This window comes from Nelumbo lutea, chromosome 2, assembly GCF_056320005.1.
Source record: "Nelumbo lutea isolate HS-2025 chromosome 2, American lotus-T2T, whole genome shotgun sequence".
Classification (NCBI taxonomy): domain Eukaryota; kingdom Viridiplantae; phylum Streptophyta; class Magnoliopsida; order Proteales; family Nelumbonaceae; genus Nelumbo; species Nelumbo lutea.
Genome location: NC_142685.1, coordinates 55,903,887 through 55,922,905, shown reverse-complemented (window position 1 = coordinate 55,922,905; position 19,019 = coordinate 55,903,887). Strand labels below are relative to the sequence as shown.

The 19,019-nt window shown below is 37.2% G+C and overlaps 2 protein-coding genes across 5 annotated transcripts in view; one reads left to right on the top strand and one right to left on the bottom strand.

Annotated features, from left to right (window-relative positions):
- Positions 1-2,861, top strand: part of LOC148870854 (uncharacterized) — a 38,192-nt gene extending 35,331 nt beyond the window's left edge. For all 3 annotated transcript variants that reach the window (XM_088972835.1, XM_088972836.1, XM_088972837.1), the window contains one exon: positions 2,358-2,861. In XM_088972835.1, the coding sequence (XP_088828961.1) occupies positions 2,358-2,573 (216 nt within the window). In that variant the 3' untranslated portion in view covers positions 2,574-2,861. The remainder of the gene's footprint in view (positions 1-2,357) is intronic.
- Positions 2,862-11,631: 8,770 nt separating this feature from the next.
- Positions 11,632-14,685, bottom strand: LOC148870853 (lysM domain receptor-like kinase 3). Of its 2 annotated transcripts, none has more exons than XM_088970718.1 (2): positions 11,984-14,685; positions 11,632-11,880 (listed from the first exon to the last, which is right to left on the bottom strand). In XM_088970718.1, the coding sequence occupies exon 1, from the start codon at positions 13,408-13,410 to the stop codon at positions 12,091-12,093; it is 1,320 nt and encodes a 439-aa protein (XP_088826844.1). In that variant the 5' UTR covers positions 13,411-14,685; the 3' UTR covers positions 11,632-11,880; positions 11,984-12,090. The 2 variants fall into 2 exon arrangements, with proteins under 2 accessions (XP_088826844.1, XP_088826845.1); XM_088970719.1 differs by having other exon boundaries at positions 11,632-11,875.
- Between the last annotated feature and the right edge of the window lie 4,334 nt (positions 14,686-19,019).

Sequence of the window (19,019 nt, the reverse complement as noted above, 5' to 3'; positions counted from 1 at the left end):
AAATAACCAAATAACCAAATCCATGTCCACATCCAACCCCCTCCCCCTGATATCATGCAAATGTTCTGATGTATTTTTCAATTAGCATGAACCATGTAGAAATTTAATTAGTGGTCTAGATAACTGAAGAGTGCATAAGAAATAAAAGTTGTCAACTTTTTGGCAAATCTGTCTTGGGTTAGATTTCAAAAACTGCTCATCTTTGAATTTTATAAAAGCAGGCCCAAATATTTAAGGGGCTGTGCCAGATGTTGGGCACCCCAGAGTTTTCATCACGTCTTTCTAAAATATCCATTCCCAAATTAATGCCAGATAAACAGCTTTTCTCAAGATTGATTTTTTAAATCGGACATTTTCTCAAACAGTTTTACCAACAGTTGAAAATTCTTTACTGTTGTTGATCTTTATTCTCACAAAGGAGGATTATATCGGCAAACCGTGTCATCACAACCCTCTTCCTTCCTACTCCACATCCGTAGATCAACTCCCTCATATTGAATCTTGACACTAATCTGCTGAATATATAGGCAATAGGATGTATAAAAGTGTCACTATGGGTCCCTTGGCTTTAGTCCTCCCTTGACATTACATTTTTTTTCTTGGTATTACATACTACACATGGGGAATTGGGGGAGTCCGGATCTGCTCACAGAGCTCTCCTCACACCAACCTCACAGCACGTCTCAACTGCACAATGGGAATGTCTCCCGTACTTGTGTGTTATTATTCATTGAAGATGTTCCCAATAGACGGTGGGATGTGCCTGTAAGGTCGGTGTGAGGTGCTTTCTGTGAGGAGCAAATCCCAATTTAGGGTACACATGGGGAATTGAGGGAGTCCGGATCTGCTCACAGAGCGCTCTTCACACCAACCTCACAGCACGTTTCAACTGCACAATGGGAATGTCTCCCGTACTTGTGTGTTATTATTCATTGGAGATGTTCCCAATAAACGGTGGGATGTGCCTGTGAGGTGCTTTCTGTGAGGAGCAAATCCCAATTTGGGGCGTGGGTAGAGCAGGGTGCATGTGAGGCCCACCGGCCATTCCAGAGGTTTGAATCCACACCTCCTATTTGGAGGGGTGCCAAGTGGCCATCTCGAATACCATTTCTTTGGCCCTTGACACCACATTGAAACCAAAAAGAAGCAGATAAATTTTTTTTTTTTTCTGTTCATTCTGACTCTCACATGCTAAATTGTGTTATGGTGCAATAAGCATTGTAGCTGTTCTAATTGAATAAATTTAATGAATGAACTAAAAGCAAACAGAGGCCTTTTGGGTACTTGATACGGTAAATACTGAAACAACCTGTAGCCATTGTTGTATGGACTTCTAAATGTCTGACATGTCTGTCAGACATGCATCGGAGTCCCGACACTGCAAGGACTCCTGACGACACTACTCAGTAAGTATCATTTCCTTTTTATCTCTCGACTTGTTTGCAGGTATATAATGTTATATTTCAAAAATATAACTATTTTAATAGTATTTACTTTGCCACGGACACGTCTGCCAGTTATGAATCTTATGATTTCCTTTTTTTCTTGACAAGTATCAGTTATGTTTTCTTATGCTACCAAGAGTCAGACTCTTGGACATGCACATCAGATTCTGACTCATGGACACGACTCTCATGTCCTTGTCCATGCAATTTTGCCTATTTGTGGTTTGTATAATGTATATTGCGTGTGCAAAATGATGTGTGTTTTGCACAAGATGACTAACAGAATTTATGGAAAGAATTCATTGTTTGTAGGATACAAGGCAATATCTTTGATGCCAGAAAGGTATGGTACCAGAAGAAATTTGACCAATCAAACCCCTGTGAAATTTGAAGAATACCATGTGATTGTTTATCATTTTTTATGATACCAGTTGATTGGTTAGAAGTTTTTTGTTTCATTTTTTTCTGCATATCATGGCTTTCCATTATCATAATTGGACTCGGTATATCTTCAGTAACCCTAACCCTAAGTGGAAAGGTGAAAACGTGTTAAATTGGGTCTAGAGAAATATCTACTCGTCTAAGAAACAATTTTTTTCTTATTGAGGTCCAGATTCCTCGTGAAACTCTACTCCATTATAACATGCTTCTCATTATGGTTTTTGCATTTAATACGGAGTCCATGAATTTGTGATTTTAGATCTCATTTATATATTTCGAAGCTTGTGAAGAGTGCATGTCATAACACTGTTGACCGGGGCATAATATGCAACCCAATGCAATTCAATTCAACTAGTTCTATCTCTACGGTTCTTTGTTGCAAGTGGTTGTGTTGTGATTTTTGTGCAATTGAATTGTCTCGTTAGCTATTGCTTTTATACGGTATCACAACTCTAAGAGGGTTATGTGTAGGTTGAGCAAGGACGGAAGCATGCGTATCGCCCCATACCCCCATCTGTTCTACGGCGTGTTAGTGAACTAGCGATCATCTATCCCTACCCGAGGGAGCGCAAGTCGAAGTCATCACGTACCAGCATCATTTCTCCATCCATTGCTGCTGCTGCTGCTGCTCCCAGTAGTGACACCCCTGCCAACAGTAGCGAGAGGATCATACTAAGGAAAAGGTAGTCAGAAAAGTTACAACTTTTACACGGAAAGCAGATGGAAGCAGATGTCATGCGTTGAGCTTTATTTCCTCTCATATGTACAGATTCTAACATGTTTCTCTAGTCTGCCAACAACTCTGGCTGCAGAATGCAGTGAATGTTACTGTACAAATAAAATATTACTTTCGTTTTTAGTCAAAGGCAGGGAAAAGCTGAATCTGCCTGCTTTGGCTCGCTGTAACACCTTCGAACTTCGAAGAGATCGGTTCAGTCTGAATGGTATTTCTGAAAATTCCATCTCTTGGCATTATCTATTTGTATTTGTTAATTTACTTATTTCCAACGAGTGGTGTTTTGGGCACATCCTCGGTGAATAATAGGTCATGTTACTGGTCATCCGTGTTGGATTCAATGTTTGATCATAGTCGGATGTATCAAGATGATGGTATCATACCTGGTTCATTTGTACATTCGTGCTATTGAGGCTTGATGGGCAGATCAATTGCATGTGGGTATGGATTTCTTATCCACACTCTTCCCACATCGCGTGGAGAATATTTCCCTTTCATTTACGAGAGATGTTTCTAAGGTTTAATGTGAAAGAATATAAATACAAATATGTATAGTATAAATATATACAAAATAATATAAAATATAAGGTTTTGCATCTACGAATTTGCATTTGTACTCCTTCCAACTGACCGTAATGCACGGGCAGTAGAAATGTTGGAAAAGTATGAAATCATGTATGGGCAGTGCCTTTCGGCCTAAATGAGCTTCTAAGAAAGCCCACTTTTTAGAATGGCATTTTTGGGAAAAAAAACATTTTTTAGTTTTTGGCTGGTGATCAATTTTTTTGTTCAAAATATCATCTTTTTCTTGCAAATGTAAATGTTGTCTTTACTTTTTCTGCTTTTTCCAAATAGACTTTTTTATGCAAAAATCCCATCCAATGCTTCTTGACTGACTTTTAGCTTTGCCTAACATCATTATAAATTCACTCCCAAATATGGCCTTGCTAGAAAGGTTCAAAATATCGATATGTATTGTATCAAGGAGTTTTTGATATGCCCTTACAAGGGGTGTTTTAGGGTCTCCACTGGTTCAGAGGGTGGATGGACCTTAAATCGGCCCTTTTGAACTAGATTCCAAAAAAAAAAAAAAAACTAAGAAAAAACTATCAATATTGCTCGATACGACAGATCTAACAGCGTATCGATATTTTGAACCTTGCTTGCTAGTTTAGAGACTTTCTTTGGAGAGCAATCAATGAAAGCATTGCAGTATTTCTTGTAAAGAAATAATTTTATAGATTAAAATATAAAAAATTGTAGAAAATTTTAAAAACATGTTATTTACTATCATAATCAACATGATAAAAAATTGTCCTTGCTAATTGTATATAAAAGTAATCATTGGGTCATAAAGTGGGACGCAGCCCAATATAATGAACTAGCGGGGACCCGTGTGATGCATGAGCTTTGTTAAGCGAAAGTTAAACAATAAAATACATAGGAGTATATAATTGTTTTAATTTTAACTTTTTAATAACCAATTTGATCAAACTTGACCTGTGTTGGTTGATTTTTGAGTATTTCCATTTGGCTTTGGTTTAAAAATTTTCCAACTCGACCAAGTTAGGTTAGTTTCGATTTGGCCATTAGTAAACCGACTAAAATTGAATTGGCCCAACCATAGATATATATTAATATTTTACATTTTAAATATAATTTTAATATGAAAAAGTAGGAAATTCTCACAATTCTTAGTCTAAAATATTTTATATCATAAATTTAATTTTTTAAATAATACCATTGTAATTTATTAAATTTAAATTTAATTTTTAAGTTTAAATCATTTGGACAAATAAACCAAACCAAAAATAGACCCAAACTAGTACAACCCGAGTTGGTAGGCTTTCGCTAATGGTCAATTGTTTTAGGTGACAAACTCTTGACCTAACCATGTCAATTTGGTTGGCAAAACAACATACAACAGAATTGAACCAATCCTTGAACACTCCTAATTTCAGCTTAATTAATAGTCTAATATCTAATAAATAACAATAGTTTAATCTCCTATAAGTATTGAAAATTTATAGCAAAATTACACAATTATTGAAAATAAATTTATAATGAAAATAAAATAGATATATAATAAAAATACAATAAATACTAAAAATTATTAAGTTAGTCAATAAATAGTGTAATCTCAAATAATAGCTTAACCTTTAATAAACATTAATCAATAAATTATAAAAGTACATAATTACTAAAAATAAATCCATAACAAAAATACAATAAATTAAATTTCAAAAGTTAAATAATAGTTGTTTAATCTCCAATAACTATTGACAATTTAGTGCTAAATAATAAAACAAAAATAGATTTATAAGTAATTATTGAAATAACTATTAATTTGATTATAAATATAATGAATATACACTAATATTGTAAAATTATTACTGATAAATATTTTATTTTGAAAGTTATTTTCTATAATTATTAATTGATATAAGTGAAATTATTTATTTATAATATTATATAGTTATTTAAATAATATTGCTATTTAAAATTTTAAAATATTAATTATTTATTGAATTTAATAATCCATAAAATTATAATTAGTATTATTATTACATAATTCTCCATTAATTTTGCAAAATAATAAATTATTGTTAATATGAATATTATGAAATCTATTATAATTATCTTTCTACTTTTAATATATATATATATATATATATATATATATATATATATATTAAATTTATTACATCATTTCGTTATTTTAACTATTTAAAATTTAGTCATGTTGTATATCATTATTTAAATATTTAAATAATATGTAAAATATTTAAAAAAATTTATTATTTGAATTGTATTTATTTCCATGTTATGATGTAATATTAAATATTTTATTATATAATTACTTAGCTATTTTTAATGTTTTGTTATTTAAGATATTTAGTATTGAAATATTTAAATAATTTTTTATTTTTTAATGATATATTTTTATTATTTGAATAACATTTAAATTGAGTAATTCATAAAATTATAATTTATATTATTACTACATAATTTCTTAATGAATTTTGTAAAAATATAGAATTATTAATACTATGAATATGATTAAATCTATTATAATTAATTTTTTTTGTTTTGAATAAATATTTTAAAGTTTGGATATAATTTCATTATAATATTTAAATAATTATAAAAATTTTTAATTGAAGCTTTCTTTAAATAGATGTAGATAAAAAGTGGGGGAGAGGATAAATAGAAATTAAAAGATAGTTTATGAGGAAATCTCTCTACTAAATTAGAGATAAGTTAAAAGATAGGAGTTGGAGATAATTTAGAAGATAAATAGAAATTAGAGAAAATTTAGGAGAAAATGGTGTCATTTGGCTAAACATTAGAAAAACAAATCCCTCTTTCTTTATGGTTGTTATACCTCGCAGCCACATCTCACCGTGTATTGGGATAAATACATATAAAATAATACAAAATACAAGGTTTTACACTTTACATTTCTGTATTTGTATTCTTTCAAACTGAGCCTTAATTTATGCTTCGCAAAGTGTATTTTCATGTTAAACAAGATATAATTACCATCAGGTTCAACTAATCATGTCATTTTTTGTACATTGTGGCAGATGCATCATAGATTTTGCTAAATTTTTATTGTTAATATTATTTGAGATAAAATCACCAACACTATAGCAACAATGGACTGCCACAGGTCAACAGTATTGGCTTAATGTCAACACACCTCGGCATGCTGCCAGGATTTGTGTAGATGTAACCATTCTTGAGCAGGTAGTAGAATCAATAATAACACTCCACACCAGTCATAAAATATAAGCAATCTATAGTAAGTCAACTTCTTAGTATATAGGTCCCATGTAGGTAGTTTATGACTGATGTGGGACATTATCATTGGTTCCACAGCTAAATATTTCAGCTAATCTGAATTCGCTTTGGGGGCCAATGCCGTATGTCAACACCCTGCCAAGACAAAAAAGGGTTTCAGCAACTTTAGACATGGTGGGATTGGGTAGTTTAGTCACAGGTTTGGGATGTAAGCTTGTTGGGTAAAAAAATGAAATAATAAGTGGTTTAAAAGGTTGGAGGTGGACATTTTTAGGTGGATCCATCTGGCTGTAACCCACCAACACAATATTATTCTATTTCTATTACTCGGTCAGAGACTGCCGGCATAAAAAAACTCACAATATTCAAAGGGAGGAGAGAAAGAGAGAAAAAGGGAGGAGAGAAAGAGAGAATCATTCCATTTCAGAGCTTTAAATGGGTTGGGTTTAGGAATGGCAATTTCGTGAGAATTTTTCGGTATCCGACTTGTTTCAATCTTAATAGGGCCTGTTTATCAAAACCCTATAGGGTTTGAGATTTTAGATTAAAACCCTATAGGGTTTGGGTTTTGACTTTAGGTTATACCAGGATGCATAAATATGAACCTATTATATTATATATCATGTACAAATTTATAAATTTTAAGTACTAAGATAATTATTCTATTATTAATATTTTGTTTGTATAAATTTCTTGGGATTAAAATCATTATTTGATGTAAATTTGGATTTGATAGATTGTTTATTTCATTTAGTTATAAAATGATAAATTTAAATATTATTTCTTTTAATATTTAGTTAGAATTGTTTTTATATATATATTGTTTTGATGAATACGAAAATTAATAAAATCTATTTTACTTCATTAAATTACAGAAATGGGGAAATGGCTTAGTGGCTTAAAATTGTGTTAAGAGATTTGGTGCTATCATTAATTGATCCAAGTTCAAGTCACTCTATAAGTATTAACTATTAAGAAGCTTTTTGTTTTCAGTAGAAAACGTTTGGTCAATGGGGGATGGGTGTATCGATCTTTCTATAGTTTTTGTCTTTTCCTCTTCACACGCGTCAGCCCAGGCCGGGCGAGGTGCAGGTGCGGGTGCGGGTATGTGTGTATGCGATGCACCAAATCGGTGTTTTGTTTTTATCGAATTAAAGCTTTTCAATTTAAAATGTGTCTCTTCAAATTCGAATTTATTTTTTTAATTCCTCTCTATGCCTCTTTGAATGGGTGCACTGTTTTGAAGAGGCTCCTGTCTGAACGGACACCTTTGTGTCTATTTGGGTCTGAGAACACTCTATAAGAGGAGTGTTGGCTGACCCAGTCTTTACACATCAATTTTTGACAATCTTCTTCTCTATCTTCTCTATGAAATCTGAGTATCATCTTTTATGGTTCATAGAGGTCTGGTAAGCGAGTGCATGTCTATCAGTGGCTTGTGAGCTATTTTATCTTGACGATTGATTTGCGATCACTCGATTGCACTATAGGGGCAAATGCGATTTTAAGGACAGTGACAAAATGCCGCGACTAAACCCTCCTTATCTCTCTGCAATTCCCAGTTTCAAGATTCTGTAACAAATTCTTGCAAATTCCGATTTAGAAAATGATTACCGATAAGTTCCATTCTGTCTTTTCTATTATTTCACAACACATCTATTTTAGCAAAAGTGGTGGGTCAACCGACATAGCGCGGCGGTTTTCAGTAATCCTTCACAGAAATGGCCACCTACCTAATAATAGCAAGAGGACAACTCGGCTGCAATAACTGAACCCAACAGTTGCGTTGGAGTGGTGGTGATTCCTAAAAGGATGAATAGGCCTCGGAGCTTCAATCTATTCTAACTACACTAGAGAATGTTAACGGCAGCATCATTGGATTGGAAAATTGTGGACTTGGAATGGAAGACTGGGAGAATATGTTGTTGAAATCTGCAGCTGCGCCCAGCCAAGAACAATCCCTTCTCCGATGGATCATGGGTGATATTGACGACCCATCTTCTGGTTTCAAACATTTATCGCAGGGTGGGTGTTCTTCCGAGTTTGAAGGCAATGTTGGGGAATTCGGGATTGTCGACCAAGACTTTGTGTTGGAATCCATTGGAGGAGGCACTTCCGTGAATGGTAATGTAATGAGTATTGCCACTTGTTTTTTTGCTACCGGTGGATTCTACGCCACCAAAAGTTGATTGTACAGTGATATGGCTGGTGTTTTACTATAGGATTAGGGTTTGGAGGAGAAAAGAAGAGGGAGTTCGAACGAATTTCCAAATATATAATGCAAAAGAATGGATTCTTTTTATTTTTGTCTTTTTCTGTCTGATTTCTATGAGATTCATTTTGCTCTCCATTTCTGATGGAATGACATTCCCTCCCCTCTCTTAGAAATGAGATCCCACTCCAATTGATTCTGATTCCTATTTGAACCAAATAAACTATAGAAATAAATCATTCTGATTCTAATTCTAAAAGATTTTAATTCCTATTCTAATTGCCAACCAAATAGATATATATTGCCAAAACAAGTGTTTTTGTTTTTTAAAAGTCTCTTATATATTTTTATAAAATCGACCCTTTTAAACATAAAATATTAACTATATAATTAATTTGGAATAATAAGGACTGGTCACAACCCAATTATTTATTGAAACGAAACCAATAACCAGAACCTATATAATTGATTTAGGTGTAAAATACAAAAAAACTCCCCTCAAGTTTCTAACAATCATAAAAACCTTCCCTATAGTTTTATTATAGCAAAAACATCCCCTCTATTTTTGAAAAATTCGATAAATACCTCCCTTCTCTCTCTATCTCTCTCTCTTAATTAATCTTTTCCCTTCCTCCTCATCTCCCATCGTTTGACTTTCTTCTATCACTGCAAACACCCCCTTGGTTACCGATTTCATCTATTCGAACGACAGTAGTGGCTGAGCTACTGTGACCACCCCATACCACTACTGCAACTATGGTCCCCATTTTTCTCAATCATTCTTTCTCTCTCCCTCTCTCTCTCTCTTTTCTTCTTCTTCTTCTTCTTCCCTCAATTCCTTTCATTTGTAACATGAAGCGACCGCCTCTTTGCTTCTACCAATCAATCCTCTGTTTTTCATCCATCGACTAGGTCTCTAGACTCCCATACCTCTCCACCATGCTTCATCCTGTATTGAACGAGAAATTAGAGTACAGTTCCCATTGATGAACGAAATTCCTAGTATCATAGTTGGACGGGTACTAGGAATCGGTAAGCATCGACATCGGATGTGTTAGTGGACTAGACAATTAAGCTGTAAGCACCATTTTCCCATCCCTATGCATTGGATCGATGACCATCCACGGGTCTATCTCGGTTGGCCATCCATACAACTGTCTTGTCCATTAAGTTGGTATACCAAATTGAGAAGTTGTATGGTTTGTGCCCATCGGGTAGAATCCACAGATGAACCATTTGTTAGGGGAGATAAGAACATTTGAAGCAAAATCTTCGGCTGATAGAGAGGAACATCTGTTTAAATAACTCCTTGGGGTTGAAAATGCAAAAGAAGAGTAAAAGAAGAAGACACTGAACATAAGAGAAAAAAGGAATTGGGTGTCCCATGTTGGAGAAAAGATAGATTGATCTTAGAATTCGTTTGAAATATCTTTGGAAAATTTGGGGTTCCGCCCTGATTTCTGGTTTCTGTGGACAAACATCGAGTTAATGCTTTTATCAAGGAGGACACTCAAAATTTCAACGATAATAACGTAAATGTCATGAATGAAAGAGAACATAAAGAATAGTCATCGATTAATCGTCGCTAGAGGCTCATCTCTTTTTCTCTTCAAGGTTCGCTGAATTCATTTTCATTGGAAGCAATCAGTGTTCGGCGGAATCTGTAGTTTGGTAGGAAAGTTACTCAATCAAACTTCACCAAAATTAGCTATTACCATCAATTTTTTAAAGCCACATGTATAGAAGTTCTGGAGGTAGTTCCGGTAGTTTGTGACAGAAAACTCTTACATTTGCACATCTTCCCAAGTTTTGGAGGCAGTTCCGATAATTCGTGGCAGAAAACTATTACAATTGCACATTTTCACAAGTTCTAACTAACAGAAATTGTTTAGAGTCGGTGAAGGCCAAGCTGGAGGATGGCGTCCTTACAATCTCCTTGCCCAAGCTGTCCCTGGACCAGATCAAGGGCCTAGAGTGGCTGAAATCGAAGGTGGTGAGGGGGAGCAAGCAAGCTGAGTGAGGCTAGCACAAGTCGTATCAAAATACAAGAAATATATAAATTAATTAAAAAAAGGGTAAAATAGGTATCTAAAAACATTTAATGCATGAATTTAACGTTTTCCGTTTGGATCAATAAGGGAAGAGAGATTTTTGTTGAATTTTTAAAAAATTTAAGTGAGGTTTTTGTTAAAGTAAAACTATAGGAGAAATTTTTATGATTATCAGAAATTTAAGGGGAGGTTTTTGTATTTTACCCTTGATTTAGTTGGTTCGGTTATATCCATGCCGTCATCAATCCTCACAAATTGGATTTAGGACCCCACTTGCCCACACCTTGTCGTCCTTCTGATGGTTAGTAGGTTGATGACTTTAAGCTAGACTTTTTTTCCTTGTTTTCTTTTTGGGTAATTCAACATCAATTCATCATATGCTTGAGCGTGCGGATTTCTCCTCTTCCCACCCATTGACATTTCAACGAAAAAAATAAAACCATTGACCTATTTTTTTAGCTAGCTACTGTTTTTGGAATCTGCATTTATGCAACTTCAATGGAATTCAAGTAAGTGTTTTTGGAATCGATGTTTTCTTGAATCAGCATCATTAGGGATGTTTACGGGTTGGGTCGGTTTATTAGCTTTTTCAACTTGACTTGATCAGGTTATTTTAAGATTAAAATATAGACATTTTTATTAAGCAAAATCCATTTGATCGATTTACTTAATTAACTTACCTTACAATACAAAACTGAAACCGAACCAAATTATCGGTTTGTTTATTTTTCCAACTCAAAACCGACCGTGATAAGAAAAACTAGCTAAATTAGGTTGGGATAGGCCGGGTTGATCGGTTTGAATTTATTTGTAAATAGCCCTAACCATCATTAAATCTGTTTCTTTCTTAAGAAATTCTTACTGTTTGGTTCGATGTTTTTTCTAAAAAACTATTTTCTCAGATCAGGACTTGAAAACCGAAAAAAATGTAGTATGAAACTATGAGAAATTGCCCTTTTTGACGTTTTTTCATTTTTCTATTGTTGCTATCAACAATAACGACATTCCAATGCAGAGAAAACGGCGCAAACAGCACCGGTTCCAAACACCACCCAAAAATGATGCTGTTTTTCCAGATTACAAATTCCCCTAATCCACAGATTTGATTTGATGACGTGGTCGCTGCTGATAATCCGCCACGCGCAACTCAAACGCCACACGGAAAGGATAGCAGATGGCAACGCTTCTTCCCTTCAATTAAGCACAGAACAGAAGAATGAGGATTGAACCCAAAAAAAACAAAATGATGACAAATTAAAATATGTAATTCAATTCAATCTCAGAATCAATATACAGTATTCGGCAATCCTCCTCCGCACTCCGATCACCAAACCGTGCCGGAAAAAAAAGAAAATTTGAAAAAAAAAAGAAGAAATGCAGAAGATTTCAGATTTCTCATTTCTATCGAGGACCCCATGAGACACTGAAATCGGTCGGAACTCTCAGCTTTTCTGACCACTTCTGGGATTCCAAATATAGCCTCGAAATCTTGCCCGCCACCCGTCTCATATCGGGCCGTTTGTCGGGTTCCACGTGTACGCATTCCACCGCCATACGTGTCATCTTCTCTGCCACGTCCATCGGGTACGAGTCCTTCAATCTTCTATCAATCCATCTCCGTATTTTTCCTCCATCTCCATCTCCATCTCCGCTTCTAGATTCCGTCTCCACCTTCACCGCTTCCCTCGCCGTCTCGATCACCGAGATTCTCCTGTAGTCGCCCTTCTCCTTGTCGAATTTGAACTTCAAGGGCTCTTCTCCTGATAGGAGCTCCAGCAGCAAGACTCCGAATGCGAATACGTCCGATTTTTGTGTCGCGATCCCCGTCGATTGGAACTCCGGCGACATGTACCCCCTCGCCCCTTCGAATTTTATCACCCGGTTGTCTGTTGTTCTCTTGATTTTTGATGATCTCTGCTTCTCTTCTGTAATCTCCCCGCTCTGCTCCTCCTCTTCTTCCTCTTCTTGCCCGCCTTCCTCATCGGGGACTTCCCCGCAGAGCTCAGCGGTCCCAAAATGGCAGATTTTAGCGTGGAATGAGGGCTCCGTGACGATGACGCTGCTGCTCTTGATGTGATTGTGGATAAAGTTCGTGTTTAGTCCGGTATAATTGTGAATGTAGTCGAGGCCCTGGGCTACATCCGTGGCGATTTGCATTCGCGAGAGCCAGGTCGATAGGACGGTATAATTTGGGGTTTTAGGGTTTCGGAGGCACTCGGCGAGGTTCGCACCATTCACAAAGTCGTAGACGAGGTAGATGTGCTCGCCGGAGATGGAAGCACCACGGAGCTTGATGATGCTGACGTGGTGTCCCCTGCAAATCGTGGCGAGCCGCTGGCGGAGCTGCCATGGTTCGACCGGGCGACGGAACTTATGCTGGAAGACGATGACGTCTTTACCGCGGATGGTGCATCGCCAGGCGGCGGAGGAGGAGAAGCGCTTGGCTAGGAAGTTGTTGGTGGCGGAGCAAATTTCGGTGAAATCGTACAAGTGAGGGTTCTCCGGCAAGGCATCTCGGAAGCTAGAAAGGGAGGTTCTGCTGGAAGCGGAAGTGGTGGATGTGTATTTGTTGCTGGAGCCGGCCGTGTGATTGACGCTCGTGGGATCGGTGCTTGAGGAATTTGTGAATGAAGATTTCGCAGTTCGAGAGGGTCGTCGAGGGGTTCGTGGCGTTGTTGTGCTTGGTTCTGCTGCATTGATGTCCATTTTCGATCTGCACATGCGGACACGCTCAGAACAGAGAGAGAGAGAGAGAGAGAGAGAGAGAGAGATTCCTTCTGGATAGATTCGAGGTCAAGAATAGAGACAGAGAGCACTAAATTCTTGCTGGATAGACTTAAGGGGACGAGATAACAAATGGATTTTCTGAGCGGAGATGCGCAGCGAAGCAGGAAAAATGGCGGAAAAGTAGGGACTCGGTTTGCTAGAATGCGCAGGTTGGAGCGGCGTATGGTAGAAAAATTAGGCTCATCGGGGGAGAATGGATGGAAAAGAGAATTTCTCTCTTTTATTTGTTTCCGTTGCCACGTGGAAAATATCGAACACCGAAGAAGCGAGACAGGCGCCTCACACCTGGCGGATCTGCTCCCAGATCCTATCACGCAAGACAGTCAGAAGTGGGCAGTGGATGGGAAAGCTTTTAAAGAGAAGTTAGACACGTGGCAAGTAAGAGACAAAGAGCATGTGTGGTTGAACCCTTATCCATGGGGAGACCGGATCTGTTCCTTACCGAGGGCGCCTCACACGCGTCTCACACGCACACCCTACTATGCATTGGGCATATCTCCTGTACTTTTAAATTACTATTCACGAGAGATGTTTTTAATACACGGTGGATATGCATGTGAGGCGCCCAAGTGTGAGGAGCAGATTCCGTCTCATTTATGGGATGGGGTAGTGAGGTCCGTGTGAGGTGTGTTCAGTGATTGTGAGGAGCAGATCTGGCACTGGTTGAAAATGAGCCGGGATCTGCTCCTCACAGAAAGCACATTACATTGATCTACATCTGCAGATTTCCCATCGGAATAGGGAGATAGTTTCCAATACAGCCCAGATCTGCTTCTAGCCGTGCATCAGGAACATCTAATGGGGAGAGTTTCTAGGGTGGGATGTGGCTGTGAGACCAGTGCTCTGTGAATAGCAGATCCCCCGATTCATAACGGGATCTGTTCCTCACAAATGGCCGCCTCGCATGTGTGAGGAGAGAGAGTGTTGCGATGCAGCTGCAGAAATTGATTAAGTTCTAGAAGATTCGCTGGGCAAGGCTGGGTTAAGAAACTAATAAATAATGTTGCTAATTCTTGGTCCTTTTTTTTTTTTTAACTTCTCGTTCTAGATTAAACGTTTGGTTTTTGCATATAAAATTGTCTGTGCTCGTTTAAAATATATAAGCCTAAGCACTAGGGTTTTGTTTGGGCTGATTCGATTATATTGATCCTTTAAAATATATAACTCCAAGTCTCGAGGAATTTAAAATTCGATTTGATTATATTGATTCATTTACATCCTATGCTGAATTGGCTCTCATATGTGGTGGGTAAAACAACAATTGTACCAAGAACAACCTCCGGTGTTGTTTAAAAGAACAACCTAGGTGCTGTGGAAGATAAACAAAGTGAAACACTTCTATTCTCTATAATAGTCCGGATCTGCCCCTCAGAGAGCGTACTTCACACCAACTTCATAGAATGTCTTAACCGTACATTGAGAATATCACCCCTAATTATATTTATTATTCATAGAAATGTTTCCAATATAGCATTACGGTTGTTCATGAGTCGGGTTGGGTTGGTTTATTGAGATTTTTTCAACCGACCTGACCTGGTTGGGTTACCTGAAATTGAAACTGAAACCGACCTTGTGTTAAGCAAAATCGACCTGGTCGGTTTGAGTTGGGTTGGGTCGGTTTCGGTTCTAAGTTCAATCATGGTAATAAATTGATAGATTGGAAAAAGAAGACTGAAATTTGTATATTTCAAGAAACCTTCTAATCTAAGTGAAAAAAAAAAACACCTAATTCTAATTGTAATTGGTTGCCTATTTGGTGTAAAAGACCATAAAAACTAGGATCCTTTGATTATTTTCTTTAAACTTTTTCAAAAAGTTCATTGTCTAGTTGTCTTACAATACTTGCCATTAATGCCATTCCTAACTAGAAGACTAGGAGAGGTTGTAATTAGGATAGAGACAACTTAGTTAAGTAGGAACTAAGTAGGTTATAAATACTAACTAGGAACTAACTACTAAGTTGGTTCGGTTCAGGTTGGTTTCGGTTTTCACATATGAAAACCGAAATTGACCCGAATCATCGGTTTATGATTTTTTACAACCCGAAACCGACCTGTGTTGAAGAAAACCCGACCGATTCGGGTTGGTCAATTTGGTCGGGTTGGGTCTTCTTATGAACAACCCTGTATAGCATGTAGACCTATTCATGGGCTGGGCTGGGTTTTGTATATGTATCAACAGAATACACTCAGGCCCGAGCCTAAGCTTGGCCCAACCATCGGGCCCAAGTTGTGAGCCTAAGCCTGACCCTCATATAAAGCCCGAAGCCCAGGCTCAAGCGTGAGCCAGACTAGAAATTTGAGAACATAAAACTTTTTCTTTTTTTATTCAATAAAAAAATGTTATTTATATTAAAAACCTTCAAAACTCAAAAATAATAAATACCTCACTATTACTTGGAAAAAAAGAGGAGAAAAACGAAAAAAAATATTGTATATATTATTTTTATTATTTAATATATAGTATCAAGTTGGGCTCGGGCTCGGGTCAGGCTTTTTTGAGAAAGCCCGAGCCCGGCCCGAAAAAAAGTCGGGTTGGGTTCTTTAGGTCCGAGCCTAAGCCTGCGGGCCTAAAATTATGACCAAGCCCGACTTAATAACGGGCTAGGCCGAGCTAGCCCGTTGGGCTACTCGGCCCATGAATAGGCCTAATAGCATAGGATGGGACTGTAAGGTCGGTGTGAGGGGTTCTCCCAATTCCTATAATGGGGTGTTGGAAGGAGGGCAATTGCACATAACCCAAGGTAAAGAGTGGTCCTAATTCAAAGACATCTAAGAATTAAATGGAAAAGTACAGACAGACTCAATGCAGATTTATGAATTCCTTTACAGATCTATAAACATTCAAAATGTCAAAAAACTCCACTCTATACACCAATGCCCGGAGTTGAAATCAGCCCCCCACAAGATATAGTTTCCCACAACGTCCCACGCCACATCCCTGTAGTGTATTGGGAACATCTTCCGATGATGCCTCGTCATTTTTGGTACTATCATCGGAAGATGTTCCCAATATACGGTAGGGATGTGTTGTGGGACGTTGTGGGAAACTATCTTGTGGGGGGCTGATTTCAACTCTAATGCCGGTCTGTGAATTGACATCAACTCCAAACTGGCACCCATCCCAATCGTACTTTGAACCTAAAAATTCTGACCCTAGGCTTAACCGTATTTCTCCCAAAATTAAATCTATCCAATCAAGCATGATTTTGGTACCAAAAGGTCAATACTATCGATTCTAAACAAATGCGGTATCACTGTTCCATACACCCCATATGGCTTCATGGTAGCTGGGATGAACCTCATGTGCATACCGCCCCCAACCCCCACCCAACGTTAAGAGGACCAAAATGTTACTGTCCAAATGCTTTATTTTGTTATCTGCTTTGATCAAGTTATGATCAATCACTACACCTAATTCTGGCCGATTTCCACTGAATCCAAAATGCGTTACTGTCCAAATAAAGTCCGAAGTTCCAAGCCACTCCAAGCGGGCTTGACTCTGCTATCAGCCAGTTGTTCCCTCATCCTTACCCATGAGTAATTTCAGCTGCCCATTGGAAATATTTCCCTTATCGTTCATGGGAGATGTTCCCAATTGTATTGACGGTGGTGTTCCATCATGGATGGATATGGATGTGGGAATAATTTGTGGGTATCAGATCTCGATTGACTCCAAGCATCTCCATAAACAGCTCAGCATGTTAAGAGGTTATATTTTGATTTCAATCTCGTCCAGTCCAAATACTTTTATTTTATTCATTCCAATCGGCATGCACTTGTTCTACCTTTTAAAGTAAGGTTTTAAAAACAGATTCGGAACTAGAACCTTTCTGGCCATTGGTATCTAGGTTGATGATTTGACTGTTTGTCAAACTACAAAAAATAATTAAAATAAAAGGGTTTTATGATTCAGTCCACCTCTAGGTGGAGCAAGGATTTCCTAGGGATGGACTGAATCCTGCCCATGGATTGATGCCAAATTCACGGGCAGGATGTTGTTTATTGGGGGGGGGGGGCTACAAAAAAAAATTGAGGGGGATTGCAGTCCAAAAATTCCTAAAATAAAATGTCAAAAATCATTGAACAGGTTAAATGGGTTGATGGTTCTATCACCTGAGTCAATGGATCGCTGACCAATTCAATAGTTTTTGACTAAGGACCGGATTTGGGATAAAATGGAGCCAATTGCCTGAACTGTTTCCAGGCCAAATGGTCTAACCATCCGGGTCAAAGATGATTTAAAAACACTGTTAATTAAAGTTTAAACAGTGGAACTCAGCGACGATTGCAAATGGTAAATCAACTTGGTTATATATTACCCTTGCGGTTTTAAATGCATTAGTGGATTTCTTATTTTATTTTGTACTTTTTCAACAGAAGACAAATTCAACGCTACGAGTGCAGCAAAAGAGCCTGCCTCGGATGAGATTTGCATTCCTATCAAGTGAACTTTGAACGAGGGCTTCTGATGAACTGCGTGATGATGAACATGCGGTACCACTAACGCTGATGAGGGCACCATTGTTTATTTGATATTAAGGGGGTGCTCTTTTTCGGATTTTGAGAGGGGGGAAAGTTGGTCAATGGGATTTTGGTTTTCGTGACCAAGAATCCCATGCTCTTTATCAGATTTATGTGGGGACCACAAAAAATTTATTTTCTGGGTAAGTGATACCCTGTGGATAAATAACTTTTTCACATGTGCTAAAAGTTGCCAATACTTGAATGAGATAAAAATGCCCATTTTAATAATGAATTTTTATGATTGAAATGATCATTGCCTTATTTACATTAGAAATAAAAAAAACAAGGTAAATACATTTGTCCAAGTAAATATTTACTGGGAAAAACTTACCCAAATAACTACATTTAGGGAAAAACTAATGAGGCCTAAGAGAATCCAACTCGTCTACAGGAACCAGTGAACGGTTAAGCAATATATGAAGATTTGAACTCTGAGCTGTGTCATAAATTTCATTGAATGTTATCAGATCTAGTCATTAACATCCCTATTTACATTCCTTTGGTTCTCTTAAACTTGAGGGGTGTTTGGTACAATGGCGCATTGTTGTTTTTGAGTTTGATCAATTACACATCATACATAAATGCTACTTCAACTATAAAAATGTAGGTAAAAAGATAAAAGAGAAACATAAGATTTGACATTTTAGGTAAAGATAACAATTTGTACTGTTGGGTTCAAAACATAAAATCCCGAGTGCACATGTACACTAACTTTTCAACGTAGGTGGCTTAAAACATTTTCAAATAAGAAAACATAAACAACAATGTACAGCTAACATGTACAGCTAACATGTCAACATGTTAGCTAATCCCGAGTGCACATGTAAAGCTAACATGTCAACCAAGCCACCAATCAGTTGGCTTAAAACATTTCAAGTACTCACAAATTTACCCGAAACATAATGGCAATGCAATGCCACTGTACCATAGACCTCCTTTGCAGATACTTCCATCCCTTGTCAAACATTTTTTAATTGAAAGAGAAATGGACCCAACAAGATTACTACTACCCCTCTG

Coding starts and splice junctions, on each gene's coding strand:
- LOC148870853 (XM_088970718.1), bottom strand. CDS start 13,410: ATGTGCAGATCGAAAATGGACATCAATGCAGCAGAACCAAGCACAACA.